A 24,136-nucleotide genomic window follows, 5' to 3' on the forward strand; every position below is an offset into this window, starting at 1 on the left:
CTAGATGCTCCTGGCTTTACTTGGAACATAGTGACTTCAGAGGCTGCTGAGGGCCTCCTTGACACAGCGGTTTCCATTTCCTAAGTGGCTACCGTGTGCTAAGACACACACACACTCAATTTTACTGAGCCTGACAGTGGCCATAAGCCAGGCATAGGATGAGGTTTTGTAAAATTCATGGTAAAATTTCATGATCTTAAAAAAAAAAATCATGATCTTTTCATTAATTTTACTTTCCTATGAAATCTTTGAAGCCCCCTCTTAGACATGCAGTGCTTTTAAAACAAAACAAGAACCCAGCTCGGAATGCCGACTCTTAGCGACCTTAAAGGACAGGGTAGAACTGCCTCTGCAAAGTTCCAAGAGGGTAATTGTTTACGGGAGTAGAAAGCCCCACCTTTCTCCTCAGAGTGGCTGGTGCTGGTTACAAAGTACTGACCTTGCAGACAGCAGCACAAATGCACACCCACTATGGCACCACCAGGGTTCCCGTATCAAGGCAAACCTAAAACAGCGAAAACCTCATTGCCAGGGGGTCCGTGGCAGTGTCCAGCAACCCACGGGACAGAGTAGAACTGACCTTGTGGCTTTCCTAGGCTGCTAGTTAACTCTCTACAAGCACAGTCTCATCTTCCTCCCAAAGGGCTGCTGGGGATTCGAACAGCTGACCTTGCAGTTAGCAGGCCAAAAGGTCATCACCCACTACGCCACCAGGGCTCCAAGCCACGTCTGTGACATAGGACGCTAGGTAATGTGGGGGCTGTAGGAACAGCACACTGTGCACAGGCAGCCCCTGGGTTACGAGGGAGCCCTGTCCCTAAGTCGCTGTCTGAGCAGGAACCGTTAGGCAAAGTCTGCATCTGCAGAAGGCTGATGGTTTTGTCAGTAAATGGTGTATCTTGCTACTCCAGGAGTGCTCCTGGTACACCTCAGCATCTCTAAAGAAAACATCCCGGTGGCTGTGGTTTGTTATCGTGGAGTTTTGCTGTAACGGGGTTGCTCGGGGCACCTTCATGCAGCACAGTGAGCACACTTCTCCCACTTCACAAAGCCTGATCCGCCTGCTTTCAGAGCAGTGGCTTCCTCTCCCAATCCAGTTCTACAGACCCACGTGGCCCTGGGCCATGCCCTGAGGCTGAGACCACCAGGTCTTCAAGGTGGACTGAGGCTACTAGGAGCTTTTGTTCTGAGTGCTGTGGAAAATTGAGTGTGGGCCTGCAGGTGGGGTACTCTGACAAACCAAGCCCCTACTGTGTGCAAGAGGAACGGAGTAAGGTCCCTGCCCTCTTGGTCCCAGCCCCAGCACAGGGAAGTTGGGACAAGGAGGGGCATTTTGTCCCTCAGGGCTGGGCAGGGCCAAAGCTGGGGGTGGGGGGGAGAAGGAAGGAGCAGCCCTATGACCAGCAGGGAGCCTTTATTCATGAGAAGAGGCCCACAATCCCTTTCACTCACCCTTCCTCTCAGGGCCAGACTACAACCTCACCCCAGGCAATTCTGATGGCATCCCACCTCCGGCCTGGGCAGCCCGTCCCTGTTCATGTGCCGCTTTCCCTGGCGCCCTGGGAGCCCCACTCCGGGAAGCAACACCGGCTCTATCCTGAGTTGACACACAAGGCCACTCGGTGGTGACTGTGGCAAATTATGACAAGTGATGTCCAAGGGTCAGTTTTCACAGAAGGTGAGCAAAGGTGGGAGAAAGGGAACCTTTGTCCGCCCGCTCAGTCCAGGCCTCTGAGGTCCGTGGGAGGCGGGGTGATGCCCAGCTCTTCCCGCAGGGCCCACAGCGGCTGCTCCCAGCGCCGCTCGTAGTACACGTTGAGCAGGCACGGGGCTCGGCGTCCACTCTGCACTGCCCACGGGATCAGCTCAGAAACCAGCACTTGCAGGCTCCTGTCAGGCAACAGAGGAAAAACACATGAGGTCCCCGGGAGTGGGGCACTTCTTACCCCATCCTGAATGTGCCAGGGCAACCTGGCACCAGGCATAGACACTCCCTTGCCTTACCGTTGTCTCTGCTCATCCCCATCCCTCGGCTCCCGAGCTCTTCAGGCTTTCTCACTGGCCCGAGGCCCCCCCCCCGAGAACCACAGTTTCACCCCCGTGCCCTACTCTTTCCACCCTGGCTTCCTGGGCATCCAGCAGGGTGCTCTTGCCACTGCCTGGCCTCTTTAGTCAGCCCCTGGAGAACTTACTGGGCACTGAGTCGGATTGGTCCAAAGAGCGCACCCAGGATGCACATGGGCAGGCCGGTCTGCACAGCTTCAAACCACTTCACCACGATTTCCCCTGAGGGACAGGCAAGAGGGGTCAGTGCAGGGCTGGCACTAGCATCCCTGTGGCAGGTGGTGAGCAAGGGCCAGGAGAGGCCTTTGGCCTTTTGGCAGGCTAAAGGCAGGCATCTGATCACTACCCTGGGTCAACCATGTTCAGTGCTGGCCTGTGCTGGGCCTTGGGGTTCTCAACTTAGAGGGGGAGAGTGGGGGGTCCAAGAAAGAGAAGGAAATGGGGCTGGGAAGGATGCACAGTCAGAGTGCAGAGGCACCACGAGTCAGGCTGAGAAGGGCCTAAGGACTGGACAGAGGCAGAGGTCCTGGAGGTCAGAGCTGTGAAATCAGCGAAGGAGCCCTGGGAGCCAATGAGGTTAGAGATGGGGGACTGTCACACATGCTGCCCAGAAGTTAGGGTGAAGCAGACCATGGGGCCCCGAGTCAGACAACTGGTAGGTGGCAGAGAGGGGTGAGTCTGATCCAGGATGACAGGCCTGCGGAAGGGTCCCCCTCAAGGCAGCTGGCAGGGTGGCACTCACCCAGGATGTTGGTGGGCATCCCCAGGAGTGTATGCAGCATGTCGTGTACTTCCCGGTACCGCTGGATCACGTAGGCCAGCTCCTCGTCGTCCACGAAGCGGGTGGGTGCTCGGGTGTCTGGAGAGACCCTCTGACAACCATGAGCCTCCGCTAGCCCCTTCCTCTCAGCTCCCAAAGTCCCAGCCCCACCAGACTCATGCCCACCCGGAGAGACCGTGGGCTCTGTGCCCCTTCACCCCGCACACAGGGTGGGCTTGGCACTGCCCTCGGCTGGTCCAGCCCATGGAAAAGCAGCTCTACAGCTGGTCCTCAGCACAAGCTGCTCCCAGTCTGGAATCTTCTCTCAGCACGCTCATCTTCACCTCGACAACTCCACCCACAGGACCGAGCTGAGGCGCCCTCCCCTAGCCGTGGCTGACTTTCACACTGCTGGGGGGGGGGGCGGTCTCTGCTCTGTCCCTTGTTCCATCCACTTTGTGGCCTTCAGCGGGATCCTGAAGGCATGTGATGCGCGTGGTGACCCATGTCGTCTACTACGGTGCCTGCCTGCCTGCCCCGGGCCCCTGAAGGGTCTCAAGTGACATGGTGCTGTGTGCAACACACAGCAGGTTTCTGAGACTTAGGACGAAAATAACGGGACCCCTCACACTTTTTTTTCTGTACTGTATGTTGAGATGACAATATTTTAGATACGTTGGGTAAAATCAAATATGTTAAAATGAATTCCACTTGTTTTCTTTCTTGTGTGAGTGTGGCTAATGGAAAGTCTTCAGTCCCCGTGACTCGTGCTCTGTTTCAGTGGGTGCTGCTCACGGCAGGGTGGGGCCCATTTTGCTCATTGCTCTGCCTCCCCTGCCTGGCAGCGACTCCTCCTCGAGGCATGGTGAGGAAGGCTGGCCCTGGGGACAGTGCTCATCCCAGGGAGAGGGGGTGTCAACTGTCCTCCTTTCCCCACCCACTGCCTCTGGGAGTCCTCAGCAGCCCATCCGGCACGGGCTCAGCCTGGTCTTCCTGTTCTCCTAGCACAGCCTCAGCCTGTCCAGAGGCTGGGAGCTGAAGTCTTCAATCGTGTTGGGGCTGCTGGTTCAGGGCTCAGAAAATTCTCCTTTCCTCTTTGTAGCCTTCTCCTTGCCGTGTGATGCTGAAGGTAACTAGTGAAGGATCAAATTGTGTCCCCAAAATGCTCAACTCATAGCAAGCCCATAGGACAGGGTAAGACTCTCCCTGTGCATACCTGAGACCATACATCTTCCAGGAGAGGCTCCTCTTTCTCATGGGGTGTGGCTGGGGGCTGTGAACTGCTGACCTTGAGATTAGCAGCCTAAGGCCAGCAGGGCTCCAGTCCCCAAAACAGGTGTGTAAATTTCAACTTCCATATCTGTAGTCTCTTTGTTATGTTAATGATATAGCATTAGCAATTGTGTGTGCCTTAAACCAATCTCTTTTGAGATGGAAAAGAGTTTAAACAAGAAAAAAAGCAAACTCACTGCCACCCAGTTGAAGCTGACTCAGCAACCCTATAGGACATTGAGTGGGAATTAGCTCAAAGACAGTGGGTCCCCCCCTTTACTTATTAACTGTAGCTGTCAAGTACCTGCAATGTACTAATACTGTAAGATGTGCTTTACATATATTATCATTTCATCTTTGCGACAATTTTACTACCTCAGACACCAGTAAAGCACTAGGCTCAGCAAGATAAAGTCATTGTCCAAGATCACGCAGGTAAGCACGCTGCCAGGGCAGGATTGGAAACAGATTTCTGAAGTGCAAGTCAGGAAGCTGACCTTGCAGTATTGGTCAGCAGGCTGGTGGCCAGGCCTGAGGGATGGATGCAGCCCCCTCACTTCACATGAAGCCTGCAGCTCAGGGAGGTCAAAGGGTTTGCTCAGGGCCATGCAGGGAGGAAGAGGGAGGAAGCCCAGGTTAGGCTAGTGGAGCAATCGGGATAAGCCCGAATGACCCCGCCTCCTCAGATGGAAGCCTCACCCTGAACTGTCATGCAGCTCGTGGGGCAAAGGTGGCCCTGTGTAAGCAAGTGTCCTAATCAGGAAGGCGGTTACCCACAAGTAGGCCCAAGGGTGCAGGCGCCACAGTGGCCCTGAAGACAGGTCCTTGCCTACTCCCCTCTCCCCTTTACAGGAAAATGGACTAACGACTCCAGGGGTCACCTCTGAAGGTTGTCCCTCCCCCAAGTGGCACCTGGGCAGGTCCCTCTGGCAAGGTCTCCCGGAGGAACCGCTGTGCATGTTAGTAACCCCTTTGGGGCTGGCATGAAAGGCAGTACAGGATTGCCCGGCCAAAGCCACTGGGTCAGGAGAGCGTGGGTTCAGGTGATGGTCTCCAATGTCACTCACAGAGCAGTGGCTCTCAATGCTCCCCTCCAGACAGCAGGGTACTTTTGAGTGTCACGACTTAGGTGGATGGACGGTGCGACTGGCATGTAGTGAGCAGAGGCCGGGGGCTACTCAGTGTCCAAGAATGCAGAGCACAGCCCCCTGCAACAGAAAAGTATCTGGCCCGACAAGACCGAGGAGCCCTACTGTAGAGCAGCCTTTGGCCACTGCCCTCACCTCTTCCGGCCTGACTGGTTCCTGGGGCTGGGCTGGGAGATTACTTGGCAGAGGTGCTGGGATATGTATGTGTTAGTGTCACAAATGGTTGGTGAGCAAGAGCTCACTCAAAGATGGGCAGTTTGAATCCACCTTGCAGTGTCACACCTTCCACACCGCAGATGACATAAGCTTGCTCGCTCAGAGTGAGGCGGACTTGCGGTCAGGAGATCACATGACGCCTTGTATGGGGCACATCTGCTGCACAAGACCGCTCTAAAGTGTGGAAAAACCAGGATGTCCCTTTGAGAATTGAGGCGTGACCGACCCCAGCCCCGGTATTTCCAGTCGCTGCCGATGCATGTGAAAGGTGGACGCGGGATAAGGAGGGCCAGAGAAGAATGGGTGCGTGTGACGGGCGGGGCTGGGGAAGAATCTAGAAAGCACTGTGCACTGCCAGGAGAACCAACTCACTGTCTCGGAGGACGCACAGCCGGAACGCTCTTAGAGACAGATGGTGAGCCTTGGACATGAGGTCAGGAGAGGCCAGTCCCTGGAGAAGGGCTTCATGCTGGGTAAAGTGGCGGGACAGTGAAAGAGAAGACCTTGGATGCGATGGACGGACAGAGTGGCTTCATCAGCGGGCTCACACATAAGAACAATCATGAGATGGCACAGCCAGCGTTGCACACGGTCGCCATGCTAACAGCAGCAGCAGTGCTAAGACCTGGCGATCTGCTTGCTATGAAGATGGGCCAAGAAAGCCCCGGGGAGCAGAGGGTCACGCACCATGGGTCGGAATCGCCTTGCTGGCAGTGGACGTGGCGGTGTATGTGCCGGGATGAATGGCAGTGGGGTGGGGGCTGGGGGCTTGGCAGTGCGGGAACAGGGATCGTGAAGGTGGTCCCTTTGCCACGTCAGGGCTTTTCGTACGTCAGATCCTGTTACTGTCTTGCTCAGGACCTTCCAACGCGAAAACCAAACTCACTGCCATCAAGTCAATTCTGACTCACAGCAACCACAGAGGCCAGGGCAGAACTGCCCCGTGTGTTTCTGAGACTGTGACCCTTCACGGGACTTTTCAGAAGACAGCCTCATCTTTCTCCGGTGGAGCAGCTGGTGCTTTTGAACTGCTGACCTTTCGGGTTAGCAGCCCCACTGGTAACCTACTGTGCTGCTAACAGAGTCCTTAAAATCCTCCAATGGCGTCGCTCAATTGTTCTTACTGCAAAGAGCGCCTCCTTCCCGAGGCCTGCAGGGCCCGTGTCCTGCTGCTGAGCTCCAGCTCACTGGCTGCCTCCATAAAGCTCCACCAGCTCGTTTCCCTGTTCTGAAACGCACAGGAGGAGCTCTGTGCTTCCCAGCTTTCCCCAGGGTCGGCCGTATACCCTGCTAGGAATGGCCTCCCTGACTGCCCTGGCAGAAGTGGTGGCACCTTCAATGCACCAAGCGTTCCTCTATCACGTTCAACTCATTTCTTCATAGCACCTGCCTGCAAGAATCTAAGCCGGCATTGTTCAGTGTCTCCTCCCCACTGAGACCGGTACCTGGTACATCCCCCAAACTCACGGCCATCAAGGCAGTTCTGCATCATCGTGACGGCACAGGACTGTCCCTCTGGTTCCCGAGACTCGACATCTTTACAGGAATAGACAGCCTTACCTTTCTCCCAGTACATCCCAAATACTCCATCAATATTTTGCCTACACTGCCGTGTTTTATTTTTTTATTTTTACGGCTTTACTGTCTGCCTCCCTGAGTACAAGCTCAGTAAGAGCAGGTCCATTGCGGGATAAACAATCCGGAGGCAAAACAACAGAACTGATGGTCTGGGGACGCGGGAGAGGGGAAAGCAGGGCAAAGGAAGTGGTGCTAACAGACCCAGGGACAAGGGAACAACAGTGATCTAAAATTGATAGCGAGGAGGGCGTAGGATGCCTGGTAGGACTTGATCAAGGACAATGTAACGGAGAGAAATTACTGAAACCCAAATGAAGGCTGAGCATGATAGTGGGACAAGAGGAAAGTAAACGGAAATAGAGCAAAGAACTATTTATAGGACATATATAAAGGTCTAAGTACAGGCATTGTACATATGTAAATGTATTTACATATAAATATAAATAGGGAAATAGATGTACTTATATTTATATGTTAAGTATTAAGGTTACAGATGGACATTGAGCCTCTACTCAAGTACTCCCTCAATGCAAGAAAATTTTGTTCTAATAACCTGGCATTCCGTGATGCTCAGCTTCCCAACACGGTCACAGAAGACAAAATGGGTGCAAAAGCAAATGTGGTGAAGAAAGCTGATACAAGCAAGTAATAGGAAAACACACCTACCAAGGATAGAATATACTTTGTAGGTTGAGAGAGGAGTCTGGGCAGGGATGAGCCCTGAGGGCAGAGCTACCACCTGCTCTTGGACCACAGAAAATGACACAGCCCTGGCATAGGGGCTCGAACGGTGGCAGCTCAGGCCTCCCCCTTCCTTGAGACGTCGCTCTCAGGCCACCCTGCTGCCCTCCCTGACAATGACTAGAAGCTGGGCACTCACATTCACATCCAGGAAACGGAGATACTGGCGGCCGAAGGTGTCCTCAGGCAAGCTCTGGAGCTTGCCCAGGTCCAGGGTGGACAGTGCGATCCGGGGACGCTCCCTGCAACGGAACAAACAGGCCTCGGGGGTTGCAAGGGCACCAGCAAAGCAGGTACAAGGTGTAGGGTGAACCTGTTTGTAAGGATTGGGGAGCAAAGGGCAACATGGGGGCCACACTTTGTAGAGCACCTCTAACTAGCCAGGCCAGGGGCAGGGGCCGTCTAGGCAGGCAGGCAGATATGTGATCTTACATGATCTTACTTAGAGGACAGGGAAGGGGTGGGGGGAGGGGGCTCATGGGAACTTTGTGAGGCACAGAACCTGTGGCTGAAACGGGGCCCAAACCACAACACACAATCCGAGGTCTCCTGAGTTGCAAGGTAAAGGGCACTGCCAGTGTTGGGCAGGGCCTAGGCTGGACAGCCATCCCTGACCAGGGTATCAAAGAAAGCTCCCTAGGGCAGTGGTTCTCAACCTTCCTAATGCTGCGACCCTTTCATACAGTTCTTCTTGTGGTGGTGAGGCCCCCCCCAAACCATAGAATTATTTTCGTTGCTACTTCATTTCTGTCATTTTGCTACTGTGATGAATCAGGCGACCCCTGTGAAAGGGTCATTTGACCCCCAGAGGGGTCGAGACACACAGGTTGAGAACCACTGTCCTAGAGGACCATGGCTGTTACCATGAGACTAGTGAGATCAGGACCCCCAGAAAATTGACACCCTCTCCAAGACAGAGCTGGTACCTACTGCAGGATCTGGGCACCCTCTGGATCCCTCCTCATCTGGTCCCTGAGGGCCTTGAGGGTGCGATGGCCTGTGGTCTCCCCTAGGACAGCAACCATGTCTGAAAGGACAGGAACAGGCACAAGTGGTAGGGTCCCCGACCTGGTGTGAGCCTTAGTTCCCACAGGGAGAAGCGCTACCCTGTGTGCTCTGAGGGCTCATGCCGGATGCTGGCCGCGCTCGCAGCGAGGACTGTAATAGATGCGCCTGCATGACCATTAATGTCATTACTCTGCTCCAAGTGGGGTGGCCATGGTTAGAGATTTGACGGGCCTCTTGGCTAAGATGAAGTGTGAGATTCGAGGGATCAGAGGCTCAGGTTTACCTCCATGTGACACCAGGGGAGTCCATTCAAAGGCAAAAGCTCTGCTGAGATTTCCAGGCTTTGTTAAGGGGGTGGGGTGTGTGTGCTAGGAAGGCCCCTAGATTTTGTCACAGACATCAAGGTGCCTTGGGCTTCGTGCCCAAAGTGGTGATGAACGGATAACACTTTTTGTGTAGAGTTGAGGCGTGGGATCCTTTTTGAAAAGCAAGCACATAAAGCCCTTTGTATAGGGAGCAATCAAAATCCAAACTTGACGAGCCGTTAGCGTTGCGATTGTTACTAGCAGGCATACCAGTGTTTCCCAGAGCAATGACGAGAAAGGCCCTGCAGAAGCCTGGCAGGTTCTGTCCAATGCCTGCACTCTTGAGCCTAGCACCATCCAAAACGCTGCGGTCGTGGAACAAGGCAGTCCTCCCCGGGCCTCACACAGCCTACTTTTGCAATGGGAAGTTGGACCTCCTGAGTGGACTCGGTGGTGCAGTGGGTAAGCGTGGGGCTGCTTCACGGCAAAGGCCAGCAGTTCAAAACCACCTGCGGATCCTCGGGAGAAAGCGGGGCATAGAGTCCCAGTCTTGGGATCTCCGTCGGTCGGTTCTACCCGGGGTCACCGTGCGTGGACATCAACTCGCTGGCCGTGAGTGAGGGGAGTGTGCCTTCACGCAGATCCCACCTCGTGGGCGCCCCTGCGTCAGGGCAGATGTGCCACAGAATTCCGTAGAAGTCGCCCCCGCCCCACCCCGGCTTTCCTCCAAGGCACCTCAAGGTGGGCTCGAACCACCCGCCTTTCAGCTAGCTGCCAGTTAACCGCTGGGACCACGCGGGGTTTCCCATAGCAGTGCGCGCTTCTGCGTCATCTTCGTCGTCCGAAAGTGCAGTGTTGTCGGATGTTGACGTCTCCCGGGCAGTTTGAAAAGACAGAGGCCCACGTCCACCCTTCCTCCCTCCCGGCTCCACCAGGTTTCCGACCTGGGTGCGTCCTGCTGGGCGAAGGCCCCCGTGACGATGAAGCAGCTCCAGGCTTGGGCACGGGGCTGCTCAGCGCCCCGTTACCCCTGGGAAACGGAGGCTGTGGCCCGGGTCGTGCCCTCGCAGGCCCCCGAGGCCAGGCTGCACACCCGGCCCCCCCCCCCCACGGGGTGCTGGGCGCGGCGGCCTTACCGTGGCGGTAGGGGTTGTAGAGCGCCATGGCAGCCGAGCCGGCGGCCAGCAGCGTCTTCTGCAGCAGGGAGGTGGGGATGTGGTCGGGATAGAGAAGGCCGGGGCCGGCGTGGCTGGCCGTGCGGAGCGGCGCGTCTGCGAGGGGAGACGGAGACGCAGGTCAGCGGGCAGGGGGGCCCGAACGCCACACGCCCGCGCCTAGAACCCGGCGCCACTTGCCTACAGCGGGCCGGGGACGACCCCGCAGCCGGCGGACGGGGCACAGGGAGCGGCGCAGCAGGGTCACCATTGCCGCCGGACAGGTGTCCCAAAGGTCTTTGGCGACGGAGTGCCGGAGAAGCCAAAAGTGCTCAATTCCGACTCTTTCCCACCCCACCCCACCCCCAGCCTTAAAGGGCTCTTAAAGTGAAACTCGTAGCACCGAAAGGAAAAGCCCTAACTATGAAACCCAGGCGATCTGCCGACCAAACTTTCCATTTCGGTCGAGGCCAGAGGCTCTCTGTTTCACCTCACTCCCAAAAAGGGTCTCCAAGAGACACGTAGACCCCGCTAGCCTGGGCTTCCGACCCCGGTCCCGACTTTCCGCCCCGCAGCACGTTTCCCCCGGGGCCGTACGGGAAGGACCACTTCCGGCGGCGGACATGGCGGCGCCCATGGAAGGGCCACATTTAGGAGGGAGCCACACGGCACTTCCGCCCAGGGTCCCAGCCTGGGCCGTGGGCTTCGCGAATGGGGTCTGCCGGCCTGGCTCGACTGCACGGGCTCTTCGCGACGTACAAGCCCCCTGGGCTAAAATGGGAGCTCCTGCGAAACACCGTGGAGATGCAGCTTTTGAAAGGTGAGCACTTCGAACCGGGCCGCCCCCCCCCCCAAGTGATCTGCTCCCGTTTCCTGGTTGGGGGAGGAAATGGGGGGAGGGGGGATGGCAAGGGAGGTCTGCCCATCGCCAATTCGGCTTCTTACCCCACCCCCACCCCGCAAAGTCAGAGATGGCCCACTGTTCAGAGTTCCACTTTAGTCTTCCAAATCATCTATTCTGTTTAGACTGTTACGCTCCTCATTTCTCCATATTTCAGGTGGAGAAACTGAGTCTCAGAAAAGTTATGTATTGTCTATTGTGACATAGTTTGAAAAGTAGCATAATCAAGATTTTAACCCAAATCTTGCTTCCTGTGTCCAGTCCACGCTCCATTCTCCTCTCCCCTCCCTCACCCCTGTTGCCCAATAGAATTGAGGAGATGTGCTTTCCTGTGTGTCCTCAGGTCTCAATGCTGGGCCGCCGCCTGCCCCAGAACAGCGTGTTCACTTCCTCCTGGGCCCCATGGAAGGCAGCCAGGAGAAGGAACTGACCCTCACAGCCAGTAGTGTGCCCAGCCTTATCAACCATCCTCTGGGTAAGGTAAATGTGCCCTGGGTGTCATTTCCTAGCCCCTCAATAGCGCCAGTCTCACTGCGTTCAAACGCAAACCCCAAACTCACTGCCACTGAGTCGATGTCAGTTCGTAGTGACCCTACAGGACAGGGTAGAACTGCCCCAAGGAGTCTCCGACTATGACTTTTTGGGGGTAGAAAGTCTCATCTTGCTCCTGAGGAGCACCTGATGGTTTCGAACTGCAGACTTGCAGGGAGCATCCAGCTTGGTAATACACTACACCACCAGCTAATGGAAACAACTCTTTACTGGAATAGAAAGCCCCGTCTTTCTCCCGAGGAGCAGCTGATGGCTTTGAACCGGTGATCTTGCAGTTAGCAGCCCAAGCAGGGCTCCTTCAAATCTCTGGCTCACGAAAGGACACAGTGGAGGTACAGTATTAGTATTGCCAACGGTTGGCAGACTTTTTCTGGAAAAAGGCTAGGTAGTAAATATTTTAGGTGGTATGGGCCATATGGTCTCCTGTAGCTGTTAAACTTTGTCTTTCTTGTCCCCAAACAGCCGTGGCTAGTAGGAGTGAGCCTGGCGATATCCCAGTCAAACTTTTAGAACACTGACATTTGGATGTTGTAAAATTTTTATACACCACAAACGGCTCTCCTGATAACCCCCCCCCAACTATTCAAAAATGTCAAAATGATTCTTGCAAGCCACAGAAAAGAATAATAAAACAGGCTTGCAGATTGGCCTGCGGTCTAGGTGGCTGGTCTCTCCCCTTATGGGACTCCAGGTGAAATCCAGGGTCCTGGTAAAGAGTGACTTTCTAGGTAGAAAGCTGCTCAACAATGACTCTCAAAGACTCAAAACTCAAATTCAGTGCCATCCTGTTGATTGTGACCCACAATGATCTGAATAGGATGGTCCAACTGCCGCTGTGGGTTGCTGAGACTGTACCTCTTGACAGGTCTTGACAGGCCTGGTCTTTCTTCCACAGAGCGGCTGGTGGTTTTGAAATGCTGACCTTTTGGTTAGCAGCCCAATGGGGCTTCTAACAATGGCCCTCGGAGTCACTAAGACATGTTTCGGGGACCATAGGAGGACCAACGGGCCCTGCCAGAAACCTCTAACCCCCTGGGTGATGCTCAGTGACCGCACAGTGTAACAGCCATGAGCAAGTCCAGTTTATGAAGTGTCCAGGCTAGACTCTGCCTTGTGTTACACTTTCCCCAGTTCTGATCTCACTGAATCTGCCTCACAGTCTTGCGGATATCGGTCCCATTCCTGCTTCACCAATGAGGAAACTGAGGCCCAGCTGCAGTGTTACATATCACAGCCTGGAGTCAGTAGCATTTTAACCACCCCCTGATCTTCCCGGCGCTTCCTCTTGAGCTGTGGACGACGTATATGCGTGTCTAGTGCATTCCCTCGTTTACTCTTTCAGTAGTGATTTCCTGACCCCCGGAGAGTTCTGGCCTCTGCGGAGAGAGCTGTGGACAGACAGACCCTGGTCCTGCCTCGAGGAGCCCCTAGCCTCCATTTCTTCCCTGAGTTGGTGGCCGGGACTCCCCTTTAGCAGGACTTGGTCAAGGAACCCCACAACCGTGATCCCCTTTGTTATGCCCAGTCTGGTGCTAGGCAGAGCGGCTGGCATTTTGGTTGCTCCTTCTCTTCGCCCTGGGAACTGAAGAAACAGTCCTGGGACTTCCATTCCTTGGTAGGGAAGCCGAGCTCCTCGCTGTGAATTCCAGGCAAACCCCATTCTAGGAAGGCGAAGGTCTCACGGGCAACAGCCATCCTGGAGGCCGAAGGAATTGAGGAGAAAGACCTTGCTTGTTTCTTTCCAGTGTGCGGGCCACAGTTCACCAGTCTGAAGGTTGGTGTTGGACACCGGCTGGATGCCAACGCTTCTGGGGTTCTTGGTAGGTGATGTGAAGCCGGGGCATCTGGTGATCTGGGCCTGGGGGGAAGGCTCAGGGGAGGACTGCGGTCCTAGCCTGCTGTTGACCTTGCCACCACTGCCCTCCTTCCCTGAGGCCCGCCCCACATCTCTGACCAGTTGGGCAGATGAGTGATGGGAGGGAGGAGTCACAGGAGGGCTATCACAACGTCCCATCTGTATCACTGAACCCTGGGGGCGAAGCCCTTTGTGCACAGCCTCCTCATTCGAAGGTGCTGTCTGGTGGGTGGGTCTAGTTTGAAGGATGGAGGATGGAGGAAGTTGGCTTCCAGGGGTTCGGAGGACCTCTCCTGAGTTACCTGCCTCCTGAGTGTCCCTCACCTCAGGGAAAGCCACCATGGCTGCTTGGTGGGCAGCCAAGCGAGCGCATGACTGGCCCCACTGCCTGGGGTCTGGCTATCCTTGGATCTGAACACACAAAGGCCTGAGTCATGAGCCATCTGTCCTCGGGGTCAGGCGGTTGCCACTTCCTCCAGCCGCAGTAGTCACTGTCCCCTTGTTGTGCATCCTGGGGTGCAGGGCGGCAGACATGATCTCATCCTCTCTTAAGCATGAATGGAGGGGCCTTGCCCTCCACCGGAGGGGGGAGACACACCGCAGGGAAAGACGGGAAGTGAGCCCTTCTTTATGCTGACTGCCTCCCGGGCCGTCTCCTCTTGTCTCCACGACACCCACAGGCCGTATTTTCAGGCCCATTTCACCGATGTGGATGGAGGTCAAAGGTCGGACCCAGATTTGAGGGTCGGCCTGTGTGATGACTGGGCCAGCGGCTGCTCTGGAGCGGTCAGCATCACCTGGGGAGCTTGCTGAGGGTCCTGAGTCCCTCCTCAGGAGTGGTCCGAATCACTGCATAGGGGTGGGGCTTGGGAATCTGCACTTTGGCCTCTGGCCGGAGGAGCCTGTTGTCTCCCTGCAGGAGCCACCCCCTCACGTCTTGCTGCTTTCAGCAGCATCAGAGGTGGCAGCAGTCGGGTCGGGAGCGTGGAGGGTCTTCCTGGGGACCAGGTGTGAGATCGGTGGTCGGGGGTGTCTTTGCAGTGCTCGGCGTGGGACAGGGACGCAGGCTCCTCACGGACATGTACAATGCTCATCTCACCAAGGTATGGGGCCTGGGGCAGCCCGCGGAGCCCTGAGTCCTGCCCTGCGGGCCGGGCGTCATCCTCAGCTGAGAAGGTTCTGCGGGAACATGATTTTTTTCGTGTCCACGTACTAGAGGAGACTGTTCGTCATCATAATGTGATAGCAGGGACTGGCATTACCCTATGCCCACAATTCCCGTGCCCAATCCTCGCGACTTCTCTGTGGGTCCTGTTGTTAACACCACTTTACACAGACTACTGCCGCTCGGAGAGGGGACATGGTATGCCCAGGGCCAGGTAGCCCGTAATAGGCAGAGCTGGGATTTGAACCTGGATCTTCTCCAACCCTAGAGCCTCGTCCTGATTCTACTCTGCTCTCTCTCAAGACTGCCCGGGCCCTCAGTGAGCTAGCTGTCCATGGTGGGGCCACGGAATTGGGTTCCAGGTAGCCCGTGCAGAGGCGCCACGTCAGAGGGCCTGTGGTCCTGGGAGCACAGATTGTGGGGCCAAATGGAGTTCAAAACCTCGCTTCTACCACTCCGCTGCCTGAGTGCCCTTCAGTGGATTCCTTAACGTTTCCAACATGGGAATCCTGGCAGTACCTCCTTACATGGGTGCTGAGCTCGAATGTAAAGTGCCGGACACAATCCCTGGTGCATAAATAGCAAACTCCCTCCCGTGGAGGCATTGCTGACAGAGTAGGCGGAAAGTGGAAAGCCCCGTCTTTCCCCCGAGGGGCAGCTGGGGGGTTCACACTGCTGACCGTGCAGTTCGCAGCCTGACTTGGAACCCGACGTGCCACCTGGGCTCCTCTGACGGACAGCCACTGCCGTCGTCTTTGTCATCGTCCCTGCGACCGGGTGACAGAGCAATTAGCCCCACGGGGGAGGAGGACCTCAGCCATGTTCATGAGATGAGGAAATGCTGATGGGACATCCTGGCTGGCGTGCAGTAGTGGTCAGATTTGCCTGGAGTGTCTCCTGTGGATTGGCCCTGTCCTCGTTCCCTGGTCCCAGAGGAGGGCTAAGATGCAGAGAGGCCTGGCGAGCTGTCCACGGCCATCCAGCAGAGCCAGTGCCCTTCCCTAGTCAGCAGTGGGGCTGAGGCAGCTGGGCAGGGCAGGGGCCACGTGTGTGAACTCCCCTAGAGGAGCGTTGAGGGCCCCACCTTCCCTTCTAAGTGGACGGCGTAGAGTGAGTCGGGGAGCCTCCTAGCCTCAGGCCTCGCGCGCTCCGCAGAGGTAAGACTCCGAGTGGGAAATGGACCGGACCTTGCCCTTCCTGTCCTCCCAGGATTACACGGTGCGGGGCCTCCTGGGCAGAGCCACAGACGACTTCAGTGCAGATGGAAAGCTGGTGGAGAAGACGACGTTTGGTGAGAGCCCAGGGGAGCCATGGCAGCGGGAGGCTCCACAGACTGCTTTCCCTGGATTGCCTCCCCGCCCCACTGGGCCACCTCGCAGTGACTCAGACCCAACAGGCTCGGGCTGGCTGTATGGATGGGGCTTTGGGCCCATCGTGCTTTCTCCCAGGAACACCCTGTCTGTGCTCCCTTCCCGGGGGAACTCGCGCTAGCCCCCGGAGGACATCAGGCCCTTCCTGCCTGCACCGTCAGAATGGGCAGTCTCCAGCAGTTAGTCTGTGATACCATCGGGTCTCAATACTTACCAACCACACATCTGCAAATTCTGCATTTGTCAATTTGCCTACCGTACTGGAATTTATCTGTAGCTCCCCAAACCAATACCGGTGCTGCTTTAGCAGGCAGGGGCAGGTATGGAGCAATGAGCAATCCGAGGGGCCCTGCGCATCTGTTCCCGGCTGAGATCAAGCAAGACTGGCTTGCTGTTTTCAAATTCTGCGTTCAGAGGACATTGTCGGGCACACCAGGAAACAAACCAATGAACTAAACCCACTGCCACCAAGTTGACTCTGACTCAGTGATCGTATATGTCATAGAAAAAAATAATGGCCCAGTGCCCCTGGTAACTAGTCATTCCAGGGCCAAGTGGGGGTGCCTGCTCTTGCAGCCCCCCGGGCTGTTCAGTGCTCCCCGGGAGGCGGCATCACTGCACCCCGTTGGGAAGGGCGTTAACTATTGAAGTAAGCGTTCACTTGTATCCATGTCCCCTCTGGACTGTGGCCAGTGGGAGCCAGCACTGCACTCAGCACCGGAAGGGGACGTGGGAGGTGGTGCTTAGGAGATGCTGAACGAGAGAAGTGGCCCTTTTTCTTTTGTCACTCCCCACGAGCCAAGACTTTCCGTAGTGTCTGTTGTGTTGGCTCATTACCCTGGTGCTTTGTGAGCACCAGCTATGTGCCAGGATCTGGGGACCACAGGGAAAGCCAGATGGGTTCCCAACTTCAGTGACTTCACAGTACACACGTTTTCTGTCGGAGTGGGAGAAAGAGAGCAGAGCACCACTCTGTGTGTTACATTGCCATGGGTGGGTGGGTGGGTGTCAACAGCCCAAAGAAACATCTGGACACAGCTTTCCCTTTCAGTCCTCCTGGGAGTAAGGGAGCCAGACTTGGAGAGGGCAGCAGTGATCTGAAACTTCAGCGGAGGGTCACGCAGCGATCGTGTCATTGCCACTCACGAGATGCAGGGACAGAGTGGCAGAAGCCCGGCCCCCAGAGGAGGCAGAGCTGGGGCCGGGCTGGTCACCAGTCACGAGGGGAGGGGACACATTCAGGGGTTGTGAGCGGAGCCCGACAGGAGGCCTGAGCCCTCCAGGCCTGCGAGTGCTCCAGACCTCTGGCTCCGGCACCCGCTCCACCTGGGCACGTATTGTGAAAGTCCCGACAGGTTTGCTGCTGCCCTCTGTGTAGGGCACAGACTCCCAGGGCCCCCCTCTCCTGGGTGCTGGCTTGCGCATTGGGACACAGGGCCCTGACCTGTGAGACCCCAGCCTGGTGCTCAGGACGCCTGCCGAGGCAGCTTGGGCGCTGTCCCTCACCTTTTGGGGGCCCCTCCTTCAGAAGGGAAAGCGCTTCCCCGGATCCTTCAGGTGACCCGTGAGGCTCTGCAGCGTGTCCTCAGAATGTTGAGCTCCTGGGTGTCTCCCTGAGAAGAGGCCCCAGGGCTTCATATTGTTTTCAGGGGGCTCTGAACCATGTGTGTGGGAGCCTGGGGCAGGGGGCATCCTGGTGACCCCTTCGGCTTCTAAGAACGGGGCATTTGGGCAAAGGGCAGTTGCTAGTTTGCCCGTTCTTGGCGGGAGCTTGTGTGCTGATGGGCCCCTGACTTTTCCAGACCACGTGACCAGAGAGAAGCTGGACCGGATCCTGGCAATGATCCAAGGCTCCCATCAGAAGGCCCTGGTGACGTAAGTGGCCCTGGGACACCTCCCCGGAGGGCCTCTCCAGGCTGGCCCACCCTGGGGCAGATCCCATGGAGCGGCATTTTCTTTGTCAATATCATCTTGAGTTGAAAGTTCCTTACTGGCCCTGCCTCCACATAAGTAGCGGCCACCAGGGGAAGAGGGGTGAAGGGGGGCATCCGTTGGGGGCAGTTGGGTTGTCTCCACACCACACCATTGATACACGGTGCTAACAGCACAGACTCACTGTTGCGGTTAGAAGTCGGCAGCCTGGCGAGGGGAAGGAATGGGGATGTTGTTAAAAAAACCCAGACCCTCCCAAACTCAGGGGAACTCAGAAGAGCAGGCATAGTTTGGGAAGGCTGGACCGTCAGGTGTGGGGGGGTGGAGGAAGGTTTGAGGGGTGGGGCCCCCACTCTCTGGTCTGGCAGGAAAGGGGCAGGCTGCTGTGTGTGTATCCTCCGCGCCTACCCCCGCCCTGCCCCAACAGGCCCCTTTTTAGAATCTGAAACTACACACCAATGCACCCATCCCTCCCACAGCCAACAGAATTGCTTCTGGGTGCCAGGTCGTCTGCCAGCCACTGGAGAGGCTGAGCAGTGGGGACAAAGGGCCCCAGCTGCCCTCCTCGGGACTATGGAGTCTATCGGTGGAGAATCCCTGGTCAGCCCAGTTCAGAGCTGTGGGGCCGGGGCCGGAGGTAGAGTGTACCCAGTGGCTAGATGTTGCACTCTGGGGCCGGCCTGCCCGGGATTCCTGCCACTTACCTGGTCTGAAACAGCCCCCACGCCCTGGGCATGTGCTGGGCACTCCAGAGGACCAGATGGGTATGGAGCAGATGACATCAGTCCAGCCGCCCCAGTCAGAGCAGTACCTGAGGGGGGACTCTCTTGGGAGCATCGGTCTAGTGGCTGCGGTCAGGGAGTGTTCTTCCCAGGTGTCCGACAGGAGAGTGGGTTCAAAGCTGAGGCAGCGCCCAGCACGCAGGGGGTGCCTCCGCAGGAGGGCACGGAGGGAAGGGGACGGGATGGGCGAGGGCCGTGGGAGCCAGGGACAGGTCTGAAACATCCAGTGAACGGTGGACCTGTCTCTCGGGCCTGTGTGCAGAGCAGACTAGCGGCAGGGAGTAAGCCAACTGTGGACAGGACCCTGGTGACCAGGGCAGCGCGGAGCAGGAGTGGGCAGGATGGTGTGGGGGCAGTGAGAGGAAGAGGCTGGGCCACTGGACATCAGCCTGGAGGCAGAACCCAGCTAGGGGGAAGAGGCTAGGCTTGCTATGCGTTGGATTGAAAGGTGCTGTGGGGGGTCTGGCCGTGACTGAAATGCCAAAGCCTAGAGTGGGAGGTAGAGGCTCTGGAGTTGTCAGCACGGGGCTACTGTTGAAGCCAAGGCAGGCGTGCTGCGGGAAGAGAGAGCCTGCATTTATTTGCAGGGGACAGGGGACCTGGGGCGGTGGTGGGCAGAGTCTGGCTGCTACAGAAGCAGTGAGAGGAGCCAGGGACCTGAAAAGCGAACAAAGAGCCTTGGAAGTAATAGAATTGCAGGTGTAATAGAGTTGGATGATGTAAGATATGGCAAAAAATAATATTAAATAAATATAGAATAGAACAATAAGGGTTCCTGGGGGGGAGTGGGGGGGAGGATTAAGGGGAGCCGCTATCAAAGAGATCAAGAACAAAGAAAACGTTTTAAAATTGACGGTGGCAGCAAGTGTGCAATTATGCTTGACCTAATTGAATTATGGAATGTTGGAATATCTGCAAGAGCTCCCAATAAAATGATGAAGAAGAAAGCAAGAAATAAGTGCCATCTTTCGGGAGCAGGGCCAGCTCAGCACCCCTCCCCCCCCATACTTTCTCATGGCTGAGTGTCCCTCCCGATCCCCAGGTACTCTAACCTCGACCTGAAGACCCAGGAGGCCTACGAGATGGCTGTGAGCGGCTTCATCCGGCCCATGAACAAGTCCCCCATGCTGATCACCAGCATCCGGTGCCTCCACTTTGCGCCTCCCGAATTCCTCTTAGGTGGGTGGCTTCCAGACATTGGAGCAGTGTGAGGGGGCTCCCGGGCTTGGGGAGTCACCAGGGAAAAGGCTGTTCCTCTCTGGCTCGGCCACGAGGCAGCATGGACTAGCCTGGGCTCTGCTCGCCAAGGCGTCAGGAGCTGACTTCCTTCTGAGCCCTGGGCCTGGACCGGGCTGATCACAGAGCATAGGAAACCAGTGCTCCCCTGCTTCCTGCCAAGTCACCCTTTGGAGCCAGGCCTTCACAAGCAAAGGTGACATATGTGTAGTGGTCCATTTCAAGAGCTAACCAGTGTTTCGAGTTGTCACGGGACCATCAGCCTCCGCCAGTCTTCCTCCAACCGGTCCCCGTTATCCTTTGTCTTGTCTGTCTGCTCCCCCAGCCCTCGGCTGCTGGTCATATTAACAAGAGGGCCTTTTCTGCAGCACAGCCAATGCCCCGCCCCTTCTGTGAATCATCTCTTGGATTCTCCACAGCCACCCCATTTTTCAGATGGCCATCAGTGTGTGTCTGTCTTTGTGTCCCGGCAGAGGTTCAGTGCATGCATGAGACTCAGAAGCAGCTCCGGAAGCTGGTGCATGAGATCGGCCTGGAGCTAAAGAGCACCGCAGTCTGCTCCCAAGTGCGGCGCACGAGAGACGGCTTCTTCACCCTGGACGATGCTCTGCTGAGGACTCAGTGGGACATACACAGCATCCAGGATGCCATCTGGGCCGCAGCCCCCCGGGTGGCAATGGAGCTTGAGAAGAGTGTGAAGGTACCCGGCAGCTCCTCTTTCTAGCCCAGCCCTGAGGCCCCACAGGGCCCCACTCTGCCTGGGGCCACAGCCCCGGGAGGGCAGCGAGTGAGGCCCTGTTTGTGACCCGGCGCTCACAGCTGTGCAGAAAGTGAGTGAGAGGAGCGGCGCTTTCCTACGGGTGCCGTGAAACTTGGGGGCTGTGAGACGAAGGATGGAGAGAGCTGCCACACACCTCCTCAGCCAGGTGTTAGAACTTCTGTTGCAGCCTTGTTGGAAATGGACTTCACCTGGGGGGCAGTCTCCTGATAACCCTGTGACTCCGGTCTCATGATGAGAAAAACAGCTATGGACTCCCCCGTCACGCTCATCCAAACCCAGGGACATCTGAGAAACCGCCCCCGCCCAGAGTTGGGTGGGCGTCTGCAAGGACATGCTGATGCATGGTGTAAGCTGGTGTCCTGAGGCAGCCTGGCACAGAGACTGGGCATTGGGTCAAACGAAGGCCCTCTGAATAAAGTCGGGACTTGGCTAAACAATAGCATAGTCCTTGTTATTGTTGCTGTGTGCTGTGGAGTCCATATGAGCCCATATGTCCGATGCCAATTTACAAATTCCTCTTCAGACTCATACAACACATGCAAGGACGCCAAATGCAGGAAGATCACAGGCCATTGGGTGGAAAGTCTTGTGGATCCAGTGGCAGTGGAAGCATCTCAGCGCTGGCAGGAGTCTCCATGTGGCTCTAGTGTAGCTCCATGTTTCTTGTCCATAGGGATGTCTCCAGGGAATGAGCATGTATCCCGCCTCCAGCAAGCCATTTCTCTCCTTAGTGTCTCCGTAGGGGACATCGAGCTGCAGCCTGATTGACAGGCTAGACTCCACCCCTCTACTGCAGCCCCAAAGTAATAACAGATTATATAACTGCTTCATGGGATTTTGCACGCTTTTTTTTTCTCAAGGGAGAAGTCTTGGCTTCAGGCCCATTTCTCTTACATATGTTTAAAGTCTTAACAGCTCTGTTTACATACAACACACACACAGTTCAGTAGTTGAAGCATACTCAAAAGAGCCGTGCAGTCCTCCCATAATCAACTTCAGAACATTCCTTCTGCCATGTGCTCGTGAGCGCTAGGCTGTGATCCTGACTCGGGAGCAGACTCTGTGCCAGGCATTACTGCAGCCACTGCGCAGGTTTAAGCCCACCAACCTTTTGATTCAGAGCTGAGTGCTTAACCATTGCAACACCAGGGCTCTAAGTATCAGCAGAACCTGAACTCACTACCATCGAGGTGATTCCAACTCAGTGACCCTCTCAGACAGGATAGCACTGCCCTGGTGAGTTTCAAAGACTACAACTCTGGGAGCAGAAAGCCTCATCCTTCTCTCTTGGAGCGGCAGGTGGTTTCGAACTGCTGACCTTGCAGTTGGCAGCCAACTGGAACCACTCCGCCACCAGAGCTCCTTTGTGTATCGTTATTGGTTCATTAGTGATAGCCACTGTTTCATAGCCATGCGAGATATTATCAGAGGAGGCCTGGGACAGGCCTGGGAACTCTACTAGGACCACAAGTTTCCAGGGCATCTAAAATCCCTCTGGAAATGGCCCCCTGGGGTGAAAAGCAGTCTAGCCCAGCCCTTGGATTCTGACTCAGTAGATCTGGACGGCAACCCACAAATCTACATTTGAGCAAGTTCTCCTTCAAGGAGAACCTTAGAGGCAGGGTCCCACAAGACACCAACCAGGACTAATGGTGGTGACTCTGAGAAGCCATCTGGTGGGGAGGAGTCAGACCGCCCCCTGGACGTGCCAGTGCTCCCCAGAGGACAGAACAGGCCCCTTACTTCTCTCCACCTCCTCCTCTTCCCCAGCCATTGAAACAACAGAACCAGACTGCTCGGAGTTGATGGGGCAGGTGGGATCCTGTGGTTAGTACGTGCCCCTCCAGGAGCTCTTTGGTGGGTGGGTGAGGGGCCAGAGCTGCTCATAGCGTCCCCTGGTGCCATGCTGGGTGGGCAGGACCTAGGGAATCTAGCTGTTCTACGCCAGGACTTTGACCAAACTTTATTTGATTGCACCGTGCAAAAGTATATCTGAGTCCCGTTTAGAACTTGACACTTGGCCCTCAGGTTATACAGGGGCCTGCCCTTCACCCGCCAGCTCCATGCCTGGGCGCCCGGAATGGGCATCTTGATCTTTCATTCAGGACTGTGATGTGTGCTGTCCAGACCTACTGAGTCAGAATCCAAGGGCTGGGGCTAGACCACTTGGACAAGTGACTGGATATGGTGAGCCTTCGTGTCCCATAGAAGTGACAGGACAAGCCCTGGAGCAGCAGGCCAGTGCCCACAGAGAGCTCACCTGGCACCGGGCCCTGGGTGAAGCGCTGTTAAGCTACCTGCCCTCACTTGCAAAATCCTTAATCCTCGTGTCCGTGGTGACTCAGAGGCAGTATGGCTGACGCTATTGTACTGAGGTGTGAGGAGGGCAAGTAGAGTGCAGAGACAAAGATCAGGCCATGCTGGCCGCACTCCGCACCATTGGGCACTCCTGCCTCTGCTGCTTTTCCTGTGGTGCTGGTTACTAATATTAGCATTGATAGTACAGTCGTGTGCCCTCCAAAACAACAACCACCAACCTCGCGTCTCATTGAGGAGTAGCCTTCCAGCGAGGTCTCTACATGGTTAAGTTGTTGAATTCAAATTTCACGGGGATGGGAGTGGGAGAAGGGCTCACCCCACTTACCATGAAATCCCCAGGCCTGATAGGCTGGATGAATAATCTGGAGGAGAAAACAAGAGGACTGACAGTTCCGGGGGGCCATTGGAGAGGGGGGCGTGGGGGGAAAGGAAGTGATGATAACAAACCCAGGGACAAGGGAACAATAAGTGATCCAAATCCGTGGTGAGTAGGGTGTAGGAGGCCTGGTAGGGCGTGATCAAGGGTAATATAATGAAGAGGAATGACTGAAACTCAAATGAAGAATGAGCATGATAGTGGGACAAGAGGAAAGTCAAGGGAAATAGAGGAGAGAGCTGGGAGGTAAAGGGCATTTATAGAGGTCTAAATAAAGGCATGTACATATGTAAATATATTTATACACGAGAATAGGGAAATTTATGTGCATATATTTATAGGTTTAGTATTAAGGTAGCAGATGGACATTGGGCCTCCACTCAAGTACTCCCTCAATGCAAGAATACTTTGTTCTATTAAACTGACATTCTATGATGCTCACCTTCCCGACAATCACTTAAGACAAAGCGGGTGAATAAGCAAATGTGAAGAAAGCTGATGGTGCCTGGCTATCAAAAGATAAAGTGTCTGGGATAGGGGGAAGTTGGGGGGTAAGGAAGTGGTGTTAACAAACACAGGGATAAGGGAACAACATGGGACCCAAAATGGTAGTGAGGGGGG

General features: G+C 55.8%; 2 protein-coding genes across 2 annotated transcripts; one reads left to right on the top strand and one right to left on the bottom strand.

The window, feature by feature from the left end:
• Window positions 1-1,397: 1,397 nt before the first annotated feature.
• Window positions 1,398-10,715, bottom strand: COQ4 (coenzyme Q4). The gene is made up of 7 exons (XM_075560711.1): window positions 10,448-10,715; window positions 10,229-10,363; window positions 8,710-8,806; window positions 7,919-8,021; window positions 2,807-2,936; window positions 2,193-2,286; window positions 1,398-1,890 (listed from the first exon to the last, which is right to left on the bottom strand). Exons 1-7 carry the CDS (start codon window positions 10,515-10,517, stop codon window positions 1,719-1,721), a joined length of 801 nt encoding a protein of 266 aa, XP_075416826.1. The 5' UTR covers window positions 10,518-10,715; the 3' UTR covers window positions 1,398-1,718.
• Window positions 10,716-10,877: 162 nt separating this feature from the next.
• On the top strand, window positions 10,878-21,272 carry TRUB2 (TruB pseudouridine synthase family member 2). Its single transcript, XM_075560710.1, has 8 exons — window positions 10,878-11,066; window positions 11,491-11,622; window positions 13,445-13,519; window positions 14,596-14,657; window positions 15,929-16,010; window positions 17,892-17,964; window positions 19,846-19,982; window positions 20,513-21,272. Exons 1-8 carry the CDS (start codon window positions 10,958-10,960, stop codon window positions 20,761-20,763), a joined length of 921 nt encoding a protein of 306 aa, XP_075416825.1. The 5' UTR covers window positions 10,878-10,957; the 3' UTR covers window positions 20,764-21,272.
• The last annotated feature ends 2,864 nt before the right edge of the window (window positions 21,273-24,136 follow it).

This window comes from Tenrec ecaudatus, chromosome 10 (assembly GCF_050624435.1).
Source record: "Tenrec ecaudatus isolate mTenEca1 chromosome 10, mTenEca1.hap1, whole genome shotgun sequence".
Taxonomy (NCBI): domain Eukaryota; kingdom Metazoa; phylum Chordata; class Mammalia; order Afrosoricida; family Tenrecidae; genus Tenrec; species Tenrec ecaudatus.